This window comes from Macrosteles quadrilineatus, unplaced genomic scaffold, assembly GCF_028750875.1.
Source record: "Macrosteles quadrilineatus isolate MER2022 unplaced genomic scaffold, UCM_ALF_1.0 Scaffold_2__2_contigs__length_208266976, whole genome shotgun sequence".
NCBI classification, from domain to species: Eukaryota; Metazoa; Arthropoda; class Insecta; order Hemiptera; family Cicadellidae; genus Macrosteles; species Macrosteles quadrilineatus.
The window spans coordinates 68,695,777-68,714,344 of NW_026542595.1; the positions used below are offsets into that span (position 1 = coordinate 68,695,777).

The window sequence follows — 18,568 nt, forward strand, 5'->3', positions numbered from 1 at the left end:
GTATGTTTTCTCAGGCAAATGCCACGTTTACGGAGAGGTGGGGCCAATCTTGGGCGACGCACCGTTAACGCATCCCGTCATGTTTGGCGGGCGACTACAACTGATGAAGAGTATGCTCAGAGGTTTAAGCAGAATTTGGATGAACTTTCGTATCAACCATGCTCAATCTGTAAACGCTTGGACATAGTTAGCAATGATAACTACATTTGTACATCATGCATCAAAAATCCCGAAAAATTCTCTTCGGCAAACAACATGCAACCATCAATCGTTCCTGCAGAACTCCAAAATCTTTCAATGATTGAACAAATGTTAATAGCTCGAATCCACCCTGTCATGCGGGTATACCAGTTTAAAGCGTGCAGATCATTAGGTCAATATCATTACAAAGGACATGTAATAAATGTTGAACAAGATATAACTGATATCGCTACATCGCTGCCAATCGCCCCTTCACACCTTGGGATTGTGATTGTACGCCGCGCAGGAGTAACTGGTTATTCCGATTTCCGTGTGAGGAAGCAAAAGGTCCTACAAGCACTTCATTGGCTACAAACACATAATCAATATTATGCTGATGTTCATATAGATATGGACGTTATTGAGTCTTTGCCATTGGATGACAGTGTCGCTGATGAATTAAGATATATTGACGAAGGTGGTTTATCTAATGAATCATTTGACAAAGATCATATTGAAGAAACAGCAGTTCCACTAATTCCGAGACAAAGTCAAGAATCCGCTATAATAAACCAAATAAAATGGCCAAGAGCTTCACCTATTCCCATCAATGAATTTACACACTCCGGTTATATTCCACAAGCATTCCCCCATTTGTTCCCAAACGGTGCTGCAGATTTCCTTGACCTAACTAGGAACATCAAGGTTTCATTTCGAGAGTGGTGTGAGTTTCTTATGAGATATGAAGACAAACGATTTTCTCAAGATCCTCGATTCCGATTTTTCTGCTTGAATACAATGCAAAGACACGATGCCTGTCGACAGAGTGCTATATTCGCTAAAAAAAATGACTTTTGTGGTAATATAGCACAGTTAGAAGTGGAAGTAGCTAGAAACCCGTCAATAATAAAACGTTTGCTGACATGGGGTTCCAAAATCCGTGGCACTTCATCATTTTGGTACCAACGACGTTTAGAGCTTCAGTCAATGGTTAATCAGCTGGGCATACCAACATTGTTTCTTACGTTAAGTGCAGCAGACCTTTGGTGGAGTTGTCTGGCGAGGCATTTTGGTATATCTGTTGAAGAATTAAATTTACTTACCGAGAAGCAAGCAAGCCAAGTTATGCAAGAAAAACTTAGTGAAAACCCACTTATTGCAGACGAGTACTTTTCAAAGCGTGTTTGCATTTTTATGGACATATTGAAGGAAAAGTTAAAGATAACAGATTTTTGGTGGCGTTTTGAATACCAACACCGCGGTAGTCCTCACGTTCATGCTGTTCTTTGGCTTGAAAATGAGCCTGATGTCCGTACATTCGATACTGCATCAATTGATGATTTAGCAGTTCATAAGGCGTATTATGACACTATCGTGTCAGCTTACAACCCTGGAATAGACGCACCAAGAGCTGAAAAGCATCCTTCAAGTGTTTGGGCAACTGATATAGTTCTGGGAGATCCAATACATTTTGCACAACTATTGAACAGAGTGCAGCGACACACTCAACACAGTGTTTACTGTCTAAAAGATCCCTCACATCCACAAGAATGTCGCTTTAAATTTCCAAAACCAAAATTGTTGGACTCTACATTGTCAAGAGACGAACAAGGAGTTTGGCAATATAAATCAAAGCGTAATGATGAACTCTTGAATGACCACAACCCCTTTGTGTCCCAACTGTGGCGAGCAAACACTGATTGCAAGATCATAGCATCTGAACACGCTATTGTAAACTATATATCGAAATATGCGACAAAAGGAGAACCCCAGTCACAAGATTTTCAAACACTTTTCAAAGAAATCATGACTAGCTGTACACCCAATGATCACGCAAAAAAGGCATTCACCAAAATGTTAACTAAAGTGATAGGTCAACGAGATATTTCAGCATGCGAAGTCATGCATCTCCTCACGGGCGATCCTCTGTACCATTCCAGTAGGCAGTTTGTAAAGCTATACATTTCTACTGATGACTATGTTGCTGTGGCAAATACAAGTACAGATACAGATGAGTTTATACAAACTTCTATCATGGATCACTATGCTATGAGATCAGCAACACTTGAGCCAATGACGTTATGCGAGTTTGCCACAAAGCACAAGATTGTTCGTGGTAGGCTTATCAACCACAGAAAATCACGTGTCCTTCAGCTCCGTCCGGTAGTATAACCTGGAATAAATGAAGAAAATGATGAAATTTACTACAAGCAAAAATTACTGATGCACATTGCATGGCGAAACTGCGAAGCTTTAAAGACACACACAACATGGAAAGAATCCTTTACTTCACGGAACCTTTCATTGTGGGAACTACCAGAAATTGAAGACATCGATACTGACCACGTAGTACTACCAGAAGAAGACCACCATGACTGGCAGAAGTTGGCAAGAACACTTCCCAACCAAGCACCTCAGGATGTGATACTAGGTTACCGTGATATGGATCGAGAGTACAATGGGTTTGGCACTTATGACAAATATCCTGGACTAGAAGAGAACTTAGATTTCATACAGAAACAGAAAGAAATACAAGTAAATATTACAAACGATCATTCTAATAATGTGTTATCGCCTAATGAGGGTCAACAGAAAATACTGGACCACCTAGCACAGCAACTAGCGAATGAATCAAGTGAAAAGCTTACACTCGTGCAAGGGGGGGCTGGAACCGGAAAGTAATTTATTATAAATAAAATGGTACATATGATTGAATCCCTGCATGGTAGCTCAAGTGTTATTTTGATGGCGCCAACAGGTGTGGCTGCCAATAATATAAACGGACAAACAATACACAACGCACTACATATAGTCCAAACACGAGGTGGTACTGTTTCCGATCTTACAGGTAAGGCGGAGCGCCAATTACAGGAAGATTTCCGTACTGTCAAAGTAATTATTTGCGATGAGATGTCAATGGTTGGCACTCGAATGCTCTCCATGATAGACAAACGTCTGCGTCAAGCATTCACTAATCGTCAAGAATTACCTTTTGGTGGTTGTATTGTCTACTTTTTTGGTGATTTCAACCAGTTGCCACCAGTTCTGGATCGCACATTACTAGCTCCAGCAGACCCAAGAAAAGTTTCTTCAATTGAAGGAAGATTTCTTTTTGAGCAGTTCAAAACAGTATTTGAGTTGAAGCAGGTGATGCGTCAAATTGGAGATGATCAGAACTGTTTCAGAGAAACTTTAAAGCGTATGGCTCTAGGCCAATTAACTCTATCTGACTATGAATTGCTTAAAACACGATTTTCATCAAACAACGTTGCTACAGTAAAAAGTTTCACAAGCGCAATTCGAATAAAAGCAAGGAAAGACGCCGTACATCAATACAATCAACTCATGTTACGGTCTTCAAACAAGCCTGTTGCTTTAATAAAAGCAAAACATAACAACTTAACAGCATGTGGTGCATCAGAGGATGAAGCCCAAGGACTACAAGCAACTCTGCAGCTATCTCAAGGTTGTCGCGTAATACTACGCCAAAACATCTGGACCTCCCAAGGCTTGTGCAACGGCAGTCTGGGGAATGTTGTTGATATTGTCTATGGACCGAATAGATCGATGGAAGACTTTCCAATTTGTATTTTGGTCCATTTTGATGGATACGAAGGTCCAACTTTTAATGGCTCTCTTCCGATATTACCACTCACTGTTGGATACCGAAAAAACAACGTGTCCTGTACAAGAAGACAGTTTCCCTTGCAAGTTGCCTATGGTATTACTGTCCATAAGGCTCAGGGAATGACAGTTGACAAAGCAGTAGTTGACATTGGTACGACAGAGTTTGCCCTGGGTCTTACGTATGTTGCAATGTCACGGGTTCGGTCCATCGAAGGACTTATAATTGAACCAGGCTTTTCTCAAGACCGCCTTCTCAAGTGTATCAACAATAATGCGGGTTGGGAAACTAAACGTAGAGAACTGGCACGTCTGCGTTCACTTATACAGCAATGAACACTATTATTATTCTTATTATTTCATTATTACTTAATACTCTGCAAAATTCCTATAAATTGATTTGATTTGATTTGAAATCATGTATTTTTAACTGTGTGAATGTTTTCTTAACTTGTATTATGTAAATAAATGCTTTTTTGTACTGTTAAGTCAATTTTTTAGTAACTAAAAATTATTAAAACTTAATATATTAAATTAAAACTAATTATGACGTAAACAATAAATTTGTCGTTACATTTTTCAAAATTATTGATTAATGTGCTTGCTCCGCTCAATATTGCAAGCAGACAACTGCATTGTACTCCTAGTATAATTAAGCAAGTGGTAGTCAGAAGTATAACCATATTATGTGTAACGGTATAATATATCTAAACCGGGGCGGCATTCTGTTTCCTAAAATCTATGCTTTAACTTCGTTTAGATTGTTGTCGTTATTGCTTGATACAGGAGGCTAAGGATTGATTTGGCTGCGTTTCCTTCCGCGTTGATTGCTTTCTGTGAGCCTGGAATTGAATTCTTCACTGTTCTTCCACACAAATTTAATCTATTAGCTGATCGTAAGTATTGAATGTAATTACACTAATGTTGTTTTATTTATCACTTAATTTAAGTATATAAATAAATTACCTTGTCATATTATTTTATACGCTTAGCCTAGATATAGTACCAACTTGACGAAAAGATGAGGGGTATATAATTGCATTTTTTTGCATTGATGAAACTAAGATATCCTTTACAAATAGGCATACTGCGCTTCAGCGTTTGAGCATTTGTACTGAAAATCGTACTTTAATATTCACCAAAGCCAATATTCATGATATTATAATTTAAAATATTGACCTAAGTTATAGAACATATAATCATCTAGCCTTGATGACCAGTAGGCCTAGTTTATTTAAGTCAGGCCTAGTCATAGGCTGGATGATTATTAATTCCGCAAATACACTATGCCTAGGCCGATTGTCCCAAAAACAAACAAGGGTAAGTAATTAAGTAGCCTCATTCATAAATTTTATTTTGTTTGTAATTAGGCCTATCCTGAACTAAGCTAAGTACCTAAACCGATCTAACCTAACGTAACTTGTACGCTGTAGCACACGGTAAAACCGTGGTAGATGGTCCCGTTCTTGAGTATAAGCCTAACTTACCTCTAGTAAATATTATCAAAAGCCTATAAACTATTGCTATAACGAACAAAATATGTTTATTTATATCGGCTGCAACATCGGTTATTAAGTTACCCGTCCTACACTCATTCGAATGAATATATCGATTGATTTATCGATTATGTCATTCGATACATGAAGTCTGAATAGTTAGGTTAGGAATAAACTAACCTAACTAATAAACTTACTAAAAATTAATAAACTTACTTAAGTGCAGCCTCGATATCTTTTGGTGTTACCAAAATTCAACAAATAAAACTTGTTCACTTCTAAATGGGTCATACAAGAGTTAAGTTTAGCTCTAATGTTTTTTGCACAGCAAAAATATTAAATCAGGCCAAGACTTGTATTTAAAAAATTTGTTTATCGTTAATAAAAAAAAATGTAATATGATAACTATGATACGTTAATACAACGTATGTTATCTGTGAAATTGTACCCCATCAGGTTATCATATTGTTTTAAACAAATAATTTAGGTAATAATTTTTTATATTTTTTTTTAGTTTTGCATTAACATAGATGTATATCGTTATTTTTTAGATGTCGTCCTATACCTTAATGATGGCTACAGTGAGTGCCGAGGGGAGAGGAATGTGCGACAGTATGCGGGTGCTAATTCAGTTGTATCCCGATATAAGGCCGCCACTCTTGGCCGGGTTGCTGGGTAAGTGAAATGATTTAAAATTGAATAGCCTAAATAATTTGATACTGAATGTTACGAAAACTTAATATGTCTGGGTACTGTCTGCAATGTGCATGACTGATGAAGCCTATTGTAAACTTGCATTTTCAACTGCAAAATGGCAAATAAATTCTATATCCTTGAACCTATTGTCAGATTGCCATAGGTGGATAATATTAGAGAGTATAGAACTATTAATTACCATGGATATTTTAGCGCCTTGTTTTCTTGGTCAGGAATCGATGAAAACCTTTTTTAGCAAAGGAGTGAGGGGCATGATGTCACTCTTCTCTTTAGATAACACAATACCACAATGAATCGAAGTGAAGCTAATGTTGTTTGTGGCTGACTGGTGGTTCAGAGGTATCCAGATCGAATCCCGCCATGGCCACTTTTTGTCAAATATTTTGCTTAGAATGCAAATACTTCTGAACTGTACAATTATATCATTTAATTAACTTTGTATCATCATTCAGAATTTTTATTGAATCAACGTGACGGGCTCTCCCACGACCCCCCCCCCCTCGTTAGCAGAAAAGGTTCTCATTGGTTACTGAAGAGAAAGTAGAGATGCTAGTCAATGGATCTTAACAACATTTTCATTAATACATTTGTGTCAAAATATTCATTAGCGTGTGGGTTTTTAAACGACCTACATCTGTTAGGTTAAGTTCTTTGCACATTCAAACTTTAAATCAAAGACTGCTGGTTCGTTCAAAGCTTACTCCCAAATAATTTACATGCAAGCCTAGTGATTTTATTTATTTCAAGTTTTGAAAGGCTACTGAATTTAGGTAATTAATATTTTACTTTGGACCTGCTGTTTTAAAAGGTGTTTTGCCAGATCATTTATATGACCACTTTCTTGTGCTCCATGCTGCAGTTTATACAGAGTGTCCCGTAACTCTCTGGACACTTGTACATAGCGTTATTCCTTAGGTCAAGACAAACACATTTCACCATAGGAACATGGGTCTGTGGTGTCTAGTTTACCGACTGTCGGCATTTATGTGTTTTTTACATAAACATTAATAAATCCTAAACGGTTTGAGATACAGCTTTGATATTTTGCAAAAATGTTAATCTTATTAAGACCCATTATTGTTAGAAATTATACTAAAAACTCATTAACCGTTTCAAAATGGCGGCCATTTAAAATATTTGATGCCAAATTTCACAAAAACCGTTAACTTTACAAAAATATTGCAAGAGACAAAAATGTTTGTAAATTTTATGTAGTTTTCAATGATACCTTATTTGTTAAGATTCGATAAATAATAACAGAGAAACGTGTTGTTTTCGTAATGTATGACCACTTTTCTCCATTTAGACAATGCAAAACGTTTTCAAGGAATTCAATGCAGTATATTTTTTTAAAAATATTGTTAAATAATCGATTACTCAGGGTTGAATAGTTAACTGTTGTATTCTTAATTGTGAGTTTATATTGTATTTTTTTATTTCTCGCCATAAGTTGATAATTCAACAAATAAATTAAAAAAATATATTGGAATTTGAAGTTGTCAGCAGAGTTTATTTCAGATTTTTACTCAGCTGCAAAGTGAAAAAGAAATTTTTTTAAATACAAAACCAAGAGTCACATATTTTGTGTTTTTTTTTTATTTGAATAAAAAGTTTAAGGGCCATTTGCTTAGTAAAGTTAGAAACCCTATATTTTATTTTGAAAGGTTATAAAAAAACAAGAACTACTAGTTAAGGCTTGGAAACATTTAAAAATTTGAAATCACTGCCTTGGTTAGACAATAATTTGTGTCTTACACTAATCTAGCATGGACTGCATTTTTGGACGGATTCAGAAATTTTAATTCTTAATAAGGAATTGACTGGCATCTCATCTCAATTCCTAATAAACGGTATCAGCATTCTGACACATACTTTCTCCCATAAGTTTGTCAACAACCTTTATCATATTTTGTAAGCGGTGAGAGTAAATATACGGAATTGGGATTAGTATAATCTTGTTAAGAATTTAAAGGACTAGGCTACATACAAAATGTTTATCAAAATCGTTTTGGGCCAGTTTTGTGAAAATCCGATTTTTCCGTTATTTTATGGGTTTTTTATGGGAAAATAACATAATATACAATAACTTTTGAACCGTAATTTTTACAGAAATGGGATTTGTACCATTTTGTTTAGAATATAAAGGACTATAACATACCAAATTTGTATCAAAATCGTTTGGGCCGTTTTTGGGAAAATCCTATTTTTCCGTTATTTTGTGGGGTTTTATGGGAAAATTCCCATAAAAAATTATTTTTTTTTAATGAAAAAACTATCAAAACTTTAAGGACCATAACATACTATGTTAAACTAAAACCGGATTTTTTTCCTAAAATCCTATTTTTCGTTATTTTACGGGGGTTTTATGGGAAAATAACATAATTTACCATAACTTTTGAACCGTAATTTTTAGAGAAATGGAATTTGTACCATTTTGTTCAGAATTTAAAGGGCTACAACATACTAAATTTTTTTCAAAATCGTTCGGGCAATTTTTGAGAAAATTCGATTTTTCCGGTTTTTTATGGGTTTTTATGGAAAAATCCCCATTAAAAATCAAAATTTCAAAAAAAAGAAAAAAACGCCTGGAGATACCATGGATTAGAACCTACATACCAAATTTCATCGAAATCGGACCACAGGTGTAGTCCCTAGCTCTGTACACATCCAGACACACAGACACACACACACCCACACACACACACCCACACACACACACACACACACACACACACACACACACACACACACACAGACATCACTTCGAAAACCACTTTTTTTGGGTCCAGGGGGACCCAAAACGAATATATCCACTCAAAACTCAAACTCGAAAATTTTGACGAAAACAATACTTTCTCCATATACTATGGTATAGGGGGAGAAAGTAAAAATGACAATCTGCCAATAATCATAACTAAGTTTTTGTTTTACAACTGTAAATAAAAAAAATGAGCGGAGTTTCATTTATATTCCAGTTTTCCGTTCGAAAACGTTATGAAAACTATTTAAAAAATTGTAAGAGGTACAAAAAATGCACTTGCACAAGTGGCAAAAAGGACAGGAGAAATAACTTCAAATGAAAATAGCCTTTTAACACAGAAAAAAGTTCCGGATGAAATATATTGTAGAGAAGTATTAAAGTCTGTACCATTTAATGAATTTACTGCAGGCGTGAAACCACCTAAGTTATTTGTTACCTTACAAAAGCAGGAGATGTTGATCCACAGAGAAGACTTGGTTGAGCATGTTGACATGGAGAAAGGGAGAAACCCACTCAGGTAAAATCACTTTGGTGAACTATTATTACAGTGTATTTTGTTTTACAATACCAAGAGTGGCGGAGACAAAGACAGGATAGGGAACCAGAAAGGAACAGGAGGCTAGAAAATGAGAGAGAGGGAGGAAGAGAGTCAGGTGGTGAAGAGAACAAATAAGTGTTCATGATGCATGTCTAACAGGTTCACGCCCCCCCCCCCCCCCCACCTATTCTCTAAAATGAGGTGCTCATCAGTTTCTGGTAGAGAAAAACGAGGCGCTATGCGTGAAAGAAAACCCCCTGGGTAAATTGCCCCAGCTTGTATGTGAAAGTCATCAAGCCTAGTCAAGTCAGGTAGCATAAACCAGAGCGAGATCCAAATCACAAATTTTCGAATTCGGGTCCTATATTCTATCGTAGGAAATTCAACAGTGTACCGGTAGTGAATTTGGAGAGGAAGCGTCGGCAAGGATGAAATAATTATTTTGCATATAAAATGGAAATTATTTTGAAAATTTCAGAATTTGAACAATAAATTTTCTTTTGGAAAGAATTGTAGTCCTAGTAAAATTAAGATAGCCTAATAAAATTGATCTTGCAAACTTGAAGTTGTATTATAGAATCTACTGATACTGTATGTGTGTTTACGGATATGCATGTTATTAGGATATAAAACGGTTTTAGCGAATTTCCTATACATGGAATATTACCGTAGGTCTCATGTTAAAACTTGGACCCGGGACCGATTTACTTTTTCATTTTGATGTCCCTAGAAACCAAAAACACAATCCCTTCAAATCCATATATATGTTTCACATGTATATACAAATGCATTATTAAAAAAAGTACCCTTTTTTAAACTCATTGTACTAAACAACAACTAGTTTCGACAATTATGATATAGTCATGTTGTTTTTATATCTAACAATCTCAACAATCTACAGAATTGTCGTAACTAGTCGATGTTTAATAAAATGAGTTTCAAAAAGAGCACTTAGTATTTAATAATACATTTGTATATCAAAATAGTAAAAATATATAGTATATATAAAAAAGGTTAGTATATTGCAGTATTTATGCATGATTATTCGTTACGGATAAAATTGTAAATTAAGAATTCCCATGTTTTTCATATTGAGAATAAGTAAACTGTTGCAGTTTGCTTATTTAAGTATATATTTGGATCAAACCTGGCAAATCTATTTATTTTATACTAAGCTATTATTATTTTACAAAAACACACTTTATTACGCAGACAGCAAACCTATGTACTCGTTAAACCTAATGTTATTTGAAAAGATTTAATTAAAAATGAAATCAGGTAAATGGAAATTCGCTTGGTCTAAAGGTTTGTTGCGGCGGGGGTATTTTTTATTTATTGTATGTATCTGTTTTTTTCGGGTTTTATATTGTCGAATTTCTATTTGGCAGCTCTGAGGAATTTCTCATTAATACGAACCATATAGACATTTCGCCTTCGTAAGGATGAATTAAAACATGAAATAAAAAGTAGTAATCCGGTTGCCAAGCCAAAAACCGACAAATTTTGGATTAAGTTTTTTTTTATCTATGGATTGTTACTAGGACGTATACAGCTTCAAGAAAGTGCATGATGACATTCTTTCACCTTTGGGCAATTCGAAATTTGGCCGCCATCTTGAATTCTTCCAAATATGTTCGTATTATTTTTATACAGGGTGAATTTTAAATGAGTTCCCCCCCTACTTTTTTCTACATTTCTTAAGATATCATCTCCGGAACACGTCAGATCATTGTTGAGTAGTAAGTACTTCATTTTGACTAGGTATACATTTTTGGCCGCCATCTTGGATCCGCCATATTAGATACAAAGTTTTTTTTCAAATGTAAAGGTAGGGTTGTGACCCATTATTTCAAACTAGAATTTTACGCTGATTACAATGCCGCAATTAGTTTTAAAAAATCTTGATTCGTTCTAAAGTTATGAGGAATTTTATAACTTTATTTTTAGCCCATTTTAACGTTGTGTATTAACAAACTAAGACCATAATCTCAAAATAGTGCTAGATAAAGATAAGTATACACCACCATTCATTGTCGACATATTTTCACTTGGTTATGACGGATGTAGTTTTTTCAGCCGCCATCTTGGAGCCACCATTTTGAAATGTGATCAATTAATTTAAATATGAAGGTGGTGTTGTGACCCATCATTTTGAACTACTTTTTTTACTGGACTCAATGCTGCAATCCGTTTTTGGTTATCAAGCTTTCTTGATGAAATATTAAAATACTCTTATTTAAAATTTCAATATTTCAAAATCCAAAGATTCCAATGGAAAACGGATTGCGGCATTGAGTTCAGCATAAAAAAGTAACTCAAAATGATGGGTCACAACACCACCTTCATATTTAAATTAATTGATCACATTTCAAAATGGCGGATCCAAGATGGCGGCTGAAAAAAAAACTACATCCGTCATAACCAAGTGAAAATATGTCGACAATGAATGGTGGTATATACTTATCTTTATCTAGCACTATTTTGAGATTATGGTCTTAGTTTGTAAATGCAAAATGTTAAAATGCGCTAAAAATAAAGTTATAAAAAGTCCTCATTACTTTAGAACGAATCAAGATTTTTAAAAACTAATTGCGGCATTGTAATCATCGTAAAATTCTAGTTTGATATAATGGGTCACAACCCTACCTTTACATTTGAAAAAAAAAAACTTTGTATCCAATATGGCGGATCCAAGATGGCGGCCAAAAATGTATACCCAATCAAAATGAAGTACTTACTACTAAACAATGATCTGACGTGGTCCGGAGATGATATCTTAAGAAATGTAGAAAAAAGTAGGGGGGGAACTCATTTAAAATTCACCCTGTATATGTAATATACTGTATACACTGCAGCAGCTGGGTACCGCTGAGGGACATGGCGGGGCGGAACGCCTCCTTAATATAGGGTTGTTGTATATCATTTTATATGTTTTTATGTACGCTGAGTTCAATGGGAGCACTAAAAAGTATCTAGAAATAGTCATTTCTTTGAAACCAACGCCGTATTTAATTTTTCCAAATATTTTTGGATTATTTTTAAATATTTGTAATATAGGGTATTTTTATATCATGTTATATGTTTTAAGTATGCTGAGATCTGTAAAAGCACTTAAAAGTGTGTAGAAACAATGAGTTTTCAGAAATCGCTGCCATTTAGAATTTTACGAAATATTTTAGATTAATTCTATAGTTGGTGTATATAGTTGTTTCATATAATTTTACATGAGTTTAGCAACGATACGTTTTTCTTCGTATAGGATACGAGTTTCGTATTGTAGCCATTGAACTCTGGACAATTTTGGTCACTCACAATGTCTTTCAAAAACTTCAAAATCGATCTCATTAGTTCTTTTAATTGATAGGACATTACGACACAACAGCTGTAACGACAAATGTGATCTCAATGATAAATTCTTAGGCATTGGTGGCTTCTCTGGTCCGAGATATTTTTCTATCAGTGTCTGATGGTCTATATCAAACTGAATTTCTTTCATTTTCAATCATTTGATGGTGGGATTATTAGTGATTGAAGTATTACGGAATTACTCGTTAATGGTTTCGTTTAGGCAATTAGAACCTCTAGTGAATGCGTAGACATGTTCCCGTTTTGCGATGATATCTCTGTATCAAAATTGTCAGCCACAATTTGAGTAAAGGTTTCGCTGGTATTATCAGTTGATATTCCAGACAAATGACACTTACTCGACACTTCATTAGCTGCTGACTTCTTGAAGCGTAGGACTTCATCGTAAGTACATGACACCTGGAATTTATTCAATATTTTTACTGCTAACTTGGAATTGCGAAACTTTACACCTAGAGCTATTTGAAGGTTCGTAGCTGTATTAGATAGAGTTGCTGACGCTATACATCCAATAAGCAAAGCTGGTGGAGTTTAACCGTGAGCCGTGACTATTTCCACCGGGCGAATGTCACGACTCATGATCAATGGTTCAAGTGTTTTTTTTTTATAGTAGGCTAGTTCAGTGTTTCTCACTCCACGACCCCGAACAAGGCTGTGGGTTTTGTTCTTATTACTCCCACCGCCGACGATTCAGAGGCTCCGAGACTTTCGTTAGCGCTGCATCGGCATAAATTTTGCATCGTCTTACATCTTAATTTTGTAGTATGTTTGCGTTGTATTTTTGCCTTTTTCTTACTTGTGTGAAGATATTCTCTACTATGCAGTAAATTAAGAGCGCCCAGCGCGCTTGATGGGTAAGTTTGGACTATTTTCTGATACTTAGGTTAGAGCACATGTTGCACTAGGTCTGGAACCTAGTCTTGGGACGTGGAAGACTTTTGATAGTTAGTTTCCCTGTTCTCTGTTGTTTTGTATAATTCAGGGCTTTGCCCGAAATGCTAGGCCTAGAATTGACTGAGAAATGTTTGTTGGAAAGCCGCTATTTGAGAGAAACTGCCAAGTCAGTTTTGGGTCCTTCTGACTGTTTTGTGGTAGGCCTAGGCTTACAATTTTTGCTCAGTAAATGTAATTGTCTTAGGCTACTACTCTGGTAGTCTTTTGTTTCTGTGTCCCGTACAATTTTTAGTGTTGTTTTGTCTTGTAAAATGTTCAGTTTGTGTTACCCAGTCAAGTAAGGTTAAAGTCTTTTATTTTGCTTTGTCCTTGCCAAACTAGTTAAATTAAGTTGAATTAACTGCTCTTAAAGCTCCCCAGAAAGTTTGAGTCATTTTACTCAAGTTTTAAGAAAGTTACAGTAATTTTTAGTTTGGCAATTCTCCATTCAGGTTTGAACTGGGTAACCATAAGGCCAACTGGTTTCAGCCTTTGAGTTAAGGTTTGGGATGGTCTGGAGAAGCTGCTGGAACATTTCCCCCAGCTTTTAAGACCATTCCGAACAAATTCGGATCACAACTTTTGGAGAAATTAGCAAAAATACATGAGTCGTTGCGTTAGGCCTAAAATTTTTGTATGGAACGTTAGCAAAAATACATGAGTCGTTGCGTTAGGCCTAAAATTTTTGTATGGAACGTTTTTTGTCAATTTTAAAGTATTTTTCTGTGTTTAAGTGTCAATTGTTCTCTGTTACCTTGTTCTTCTGGCCACTTTGGACCAGACAATTTAAATATTTTCTCTCTTTTGGTGAAATTTACCACTGTCACATACCTGTCTGGCCTGCTGACGGTTTTACCGTAAATATTAATGTTACCATTCTTGTACTGTTTAACCTGTTAGTTGTTTTATTTAAAAATTGTTATTGTTTGAAATGTTTTACATTGATAAAGAGCTGTTAAAGAGAGATAAACCTTTTAAAAATTTATAATTTTTTTTGAAAATATTATGTTAGGCCTAATCTGTGGATTTTTGGAAGTCAGTGAAAATAGTGAAATGTGTGACAGTGAATTTTGCGGATATGGACTTGAACTCTTTCTGGTACTACTGTGTTTCTGGGTTTGTTACTCAGGGCCCGTGAGGAGGAACATGTAGCAGCCGCATCAGCATTGACGGAGTGGATTCTACTGCTCTTGGCCACCCCTGGATCATGGCCCCCCTCTTCCGTCATGCTCGTTTCCCCCTCCGGTGCTGCTTGCCCAGAACCATTGAACTGAACGCCCTACCGCAAGTTACTTAGACCTAATTTATTGTTACCGCTATGGACTGAGGGATTTTAATTGTTATTTTGTTAATTTGTGCACAGATCTCTATTAATTGTTATTCCTTTTAAATTTTAAATTCTTTAGCCTAGGCTACTTGTTGATTTTTTAGATTTTATAATTTTTTTACATATTCTATTAAATTTCAATTTTGGGGCCCCTAAATTTTCTATAGTTACCATGAAATGAATTTATTAAAAGAGTCATTAGATATTTCATTGTTGTAATTTGTTAATTTAAAAGGTTAAAACTGATTAAATTTACTTTGACTGAAATTAGCCTATTTTGAATTTTTTTAAATTAATGTTTGTAAGTGAGTAGGTCAGAGTGGTATCAAAATTTTTTAAAGTTTAATTGAGAGTATTTAATTCATGTATTATTGTTAATTATTGTTGTGTTTTTCTTTTAAATGGTTAATTACAGCTCGTTTCTCTCAAATGGCGTGTTGTTCTTGAACCTCCATCCATGGTTCTCATTTGTTAAGTAAAGTTTTGTGAGCCGCTCCTCGGGCCTGCGCATGGATCACGCTTCCTTTTCGTTAGTCTGGGTGCAGGTACGAGGGCATGGTTCATCTGGTAGCAGAGCGTGGTTTCGATCCACGGACCTCTGGGTTATGGGCCCAGCTAAGGGTTCGGCTATCACACAGCTGACGCACTGGCGTAAGCGTCTACTCTTGGTTTTGGGGCAACCTGAAATCCAGGATGAAGACAAGAGTTGGGTGGAGGCCAGAATCCTTGAGCTGGGAGGTATTTTGGAGAGTATTAAGGCAGGAAAGTCTGTCAAAGAGAAAGTCGAAATTTTTGAAGACAACCGTTCTTTGGAAATTTCAAACGAAGTGCCAAAGTCTGTTGTTGAAGTTGTGGCTCCAGTGGGTACCCCCCAGGCTCCGCCTACGCCAAGTACACTGCTCCAGTTGCCTGCAAATGTTCAAATGTCAAATGCAAATGTCACACCGTCCCCCTCTCTCACGTCCACCTTGGCTGCGGCTACGCTGAATGTCCAGTCCCCATCTCCCTTTCCTTCTCAAGTTCATAGTTCCCCTTCCATCTCTAACTCCTTTGGCAAACTTCCCCATCCCCTTGCCTCTGTCCTGAGTGGTTTCCGGCCGGTGGACGGGTTAGATGTGAATGGTCTTTGTTTTTTTCTGGAGAGTGTTTTGCGCATGCGTGAATACCCTGGCATGTCAGACGCAACTTTGATGGAACTCATTGCTCCATACTGTCTGAAACCGTTGGGGGACAGATTGCTTGATTGTTTGCGCAGAGGCGTCACCTTTGATGTTTTTCATAAAGAAGTTTTGGAGCTTTTCATGCCCCGTCGGGTCATGGAGAAGCTGAAAGTTGAGAGAGTTTTTCGTCCTCAGCAGCCAGCCGAGTCTCTCAGCCAGTACGTGGGGGACATTCGCACGGTGGAAGGGGTCTTGCGTTTGGGGATCAGTGAGCTTGAGCTCATTGACATTGTGCTTCAGGGGTTGAAGCCTGAGGAACGCTCCCGTCTGGTTTTTGCACCACGGCCTGCATCTTTTGCGGATCTGGACAGACTTTCCATCCTTTCGAGATCTGTCCAGGACGCTGATTTTCAGAGAGACCAAGCGGCGGGGCATCTTCCCCTAGCTGGTCATCATGCTGTCGTAGCACCCGTGGGGTTGGGTCCTGAACCGCCGCAGTGGCAGAGGCAACCTGTCGTTTGTTTTGGTTGTGGGCAACCAGGTCACATTCGGCGGCATTGCCGTCAAGGTGGAAATTTTGGACGTGGTCCAAAAAACTAGTTTGCTCGCAGGAGGAAAAATTGCCCAATCCTTCCTGTGAGGTTGTTGGTGATAATGTAAAGGGCAATAATTTGAATGTTTTTTCAAGTAAGTCAAAGTCTAAGTTAAAGTCAGTTAATGTTTCTGTTGCCTCCCCTTCTGGGAGTGTTGTGCCTGTGACCGAGCGTCTGCTGCGGGGGATTGCGGGCCTTGCTACCATGGGCGTGAAAGCGGCGCGCTCAACTTGCCCACGTCTCAACATCTTCATAGGTTCCACGGTGCAGAAGGCCCTAGTGGATTCTGGGTCAGCCCGTTGCCTCATTTCCTTGTCCCTTTTTGAAAAACTTGAATCGTCTGGGCTTATCAAGCAGGTTGAGCGAAAAACCCCTATCTGCTGGACTGCGTCAAATTCACCCCTTCCCATCATCTATGAAGCCCGTTTCAAGTTCAAAATTGAACATTTTTCTTGGGTTTGGAGTTTTTGGGTGGCTAAGGACCTTTGTTTCCCTGTCATTTTGGGAGCGGATTTTATCAAGCACACTGGCCTAATTTTGGATTTAGGCAGAGGTCAGTGTTTTTTCCGATTTGCGAGGCGGGTATTAATATCTTTTGCTGATGAAATTGGTGGTGGTGCTGCGGTAGTCGAGCCTGAGATACCCAGCAAGCCAACAATTGATCCGTTAGGGCATCTGACTACTTGCGAGGCTGAAGCCATCAGAACCTTGTGTTCTCGTTTCCCAGATGTGCTGACGCCAAAGCTTGGAGTCACTAACCTGTTAGAGTACGAGATTCGTCTAACAGATACCCGTCCCGTTCGCTCTCACCCATACAAATTAGCTCCACCCAAAATGGAAACTCTCAGAAAAATCATTGACGAACTTCTGGAAAATGGTGTCATTGAACCTTCCCGTTCGAGCTACGCTAGTCCAGCCTTTCTCGTCCCAAAACCCAATGGCAAGTCCCGAATGGTTTTGGACTATCGCAAATTGAATGCGCAAATTGAAATCGACTCTGTGCCTCTCCCCGATTTGCATTCTGCGTTTGATTGGTTCGGTAAGGCCAAGTATTTTTCTGTTTTTGATCTGAATCAGGCCTATCATCAGATTCCTTTGAAACCTGAGTCTCGACCTCTCACTGCTTTCTGCGTTCCGTGGAATTTGTATCAGTTCACAAGAGTTCCGATGGGTCTTGCTGTGGGGGCCCAGACTCTCACCAGACTCCTTGATTCCATCTTTCATGATGTCAAGTTCAAGTTTGTGTTCAATTACCTCGACGATCTCTTGGTGTATAGTGAGAGCTTCGAAGATCACCTGATTCATCTTGAAGAAGTCATGAGTAGATTGAATAGGGCTGGCCTTACCGTGAATCCTGACAAGGTTAGTTTCGCTAAGCCGGAAATTTCGTTCCTTGGTCATCTTATCTCTCATAGAGGCGTCTGCATCGACCCCGCTAGAACCCAGGCTATCAGGGAGTTTCCTCCTCCCAGAGATGTCAAGGGTATTGCTAGGTTCATCGGCATGGTAGGTTTTTACCGACGCTTCATACCCAATGTTGCTGAATTGGCGGCTCCTCTCAATGAGCTTCGGAAGAAGGGCGCCAAGTTTGTCTGGGGTGAAGCGCAGCAGACGTCTTTTGATCTTCTCAAGGAGGCTATCATGCAGCCCCCTGTCTTGGCGATGCCGGATTTCAATCAAAACTTTGTCTTGCAAACAGATGCTTCCTCCGTCGCAATTGCGGCTGTGTTGTCACAAGAGGTGGATGGTGTTCGGCAGCCAATTGCGTACGCCTCACGCACTTTGAGTCCCTGCGAAAAGAAAAGCTCTTCTGTGTATGAACTCGAGTGTTTGGCTGTCGTGTTTGGAGTCAATAAATTCAGACGCTTTTTGG

The 18,568-nt window shown here is 37.7% G+C and overlaps 2 protein-coding genes across 2 annotated transcripts; both read left to right on the forward strand.

The window, feature by feature from the left end:
- Nucleotides 1-336: 336 nt before the first annotated feature.
- Nucleotides 337-2,352, forward strand: LOC128984383 (uncharacterized). The gene has a single exon (XM_054403700.1). The coding sequence runs from the start codon at nucleotides 337-339 to the stop codon at nucleotides 2,350-2,352; it is 2,016 nt and encodes a 671-aa protein (XP_054259675.1).
- A 534-nt stretch (nucleotides 2,353-2,886) lies between these two features.
- On the forward strand, nucleotides 2,887-4,140 carry LOC128984384 (ATP-dependent DNA helicase PIF1-like). Its single transcript, XM_054403701.1, has one exon. The coding sequence runs from the start codon at nucleotides 2,887-2,889 to the stop codon at nucleotides 4,138-4,140; it is 1,254 nt and encodes a 417-aa protein (XP_054259676.1).
- Nucleotides 4,141-18,568: the final 14,428 nt, after the last annotated feature.

Excerpts from the sequence above, each read along its gene's own strand:
- LOC128984383 (XM_054403700.1), top strand. The coding sequence starts at position 337 with ATGCGGGTATACCAGTTTAAAGCGTGCAGATCATTAGGTCAATATCAT.
- LOC128984384 (XM_054403701.1), top strand. The coding sequence starts at position 2,887 with ATGATTGAATCCCTGCATGGTAGCTCAAGTGTTATTTTGATGGCGCCA.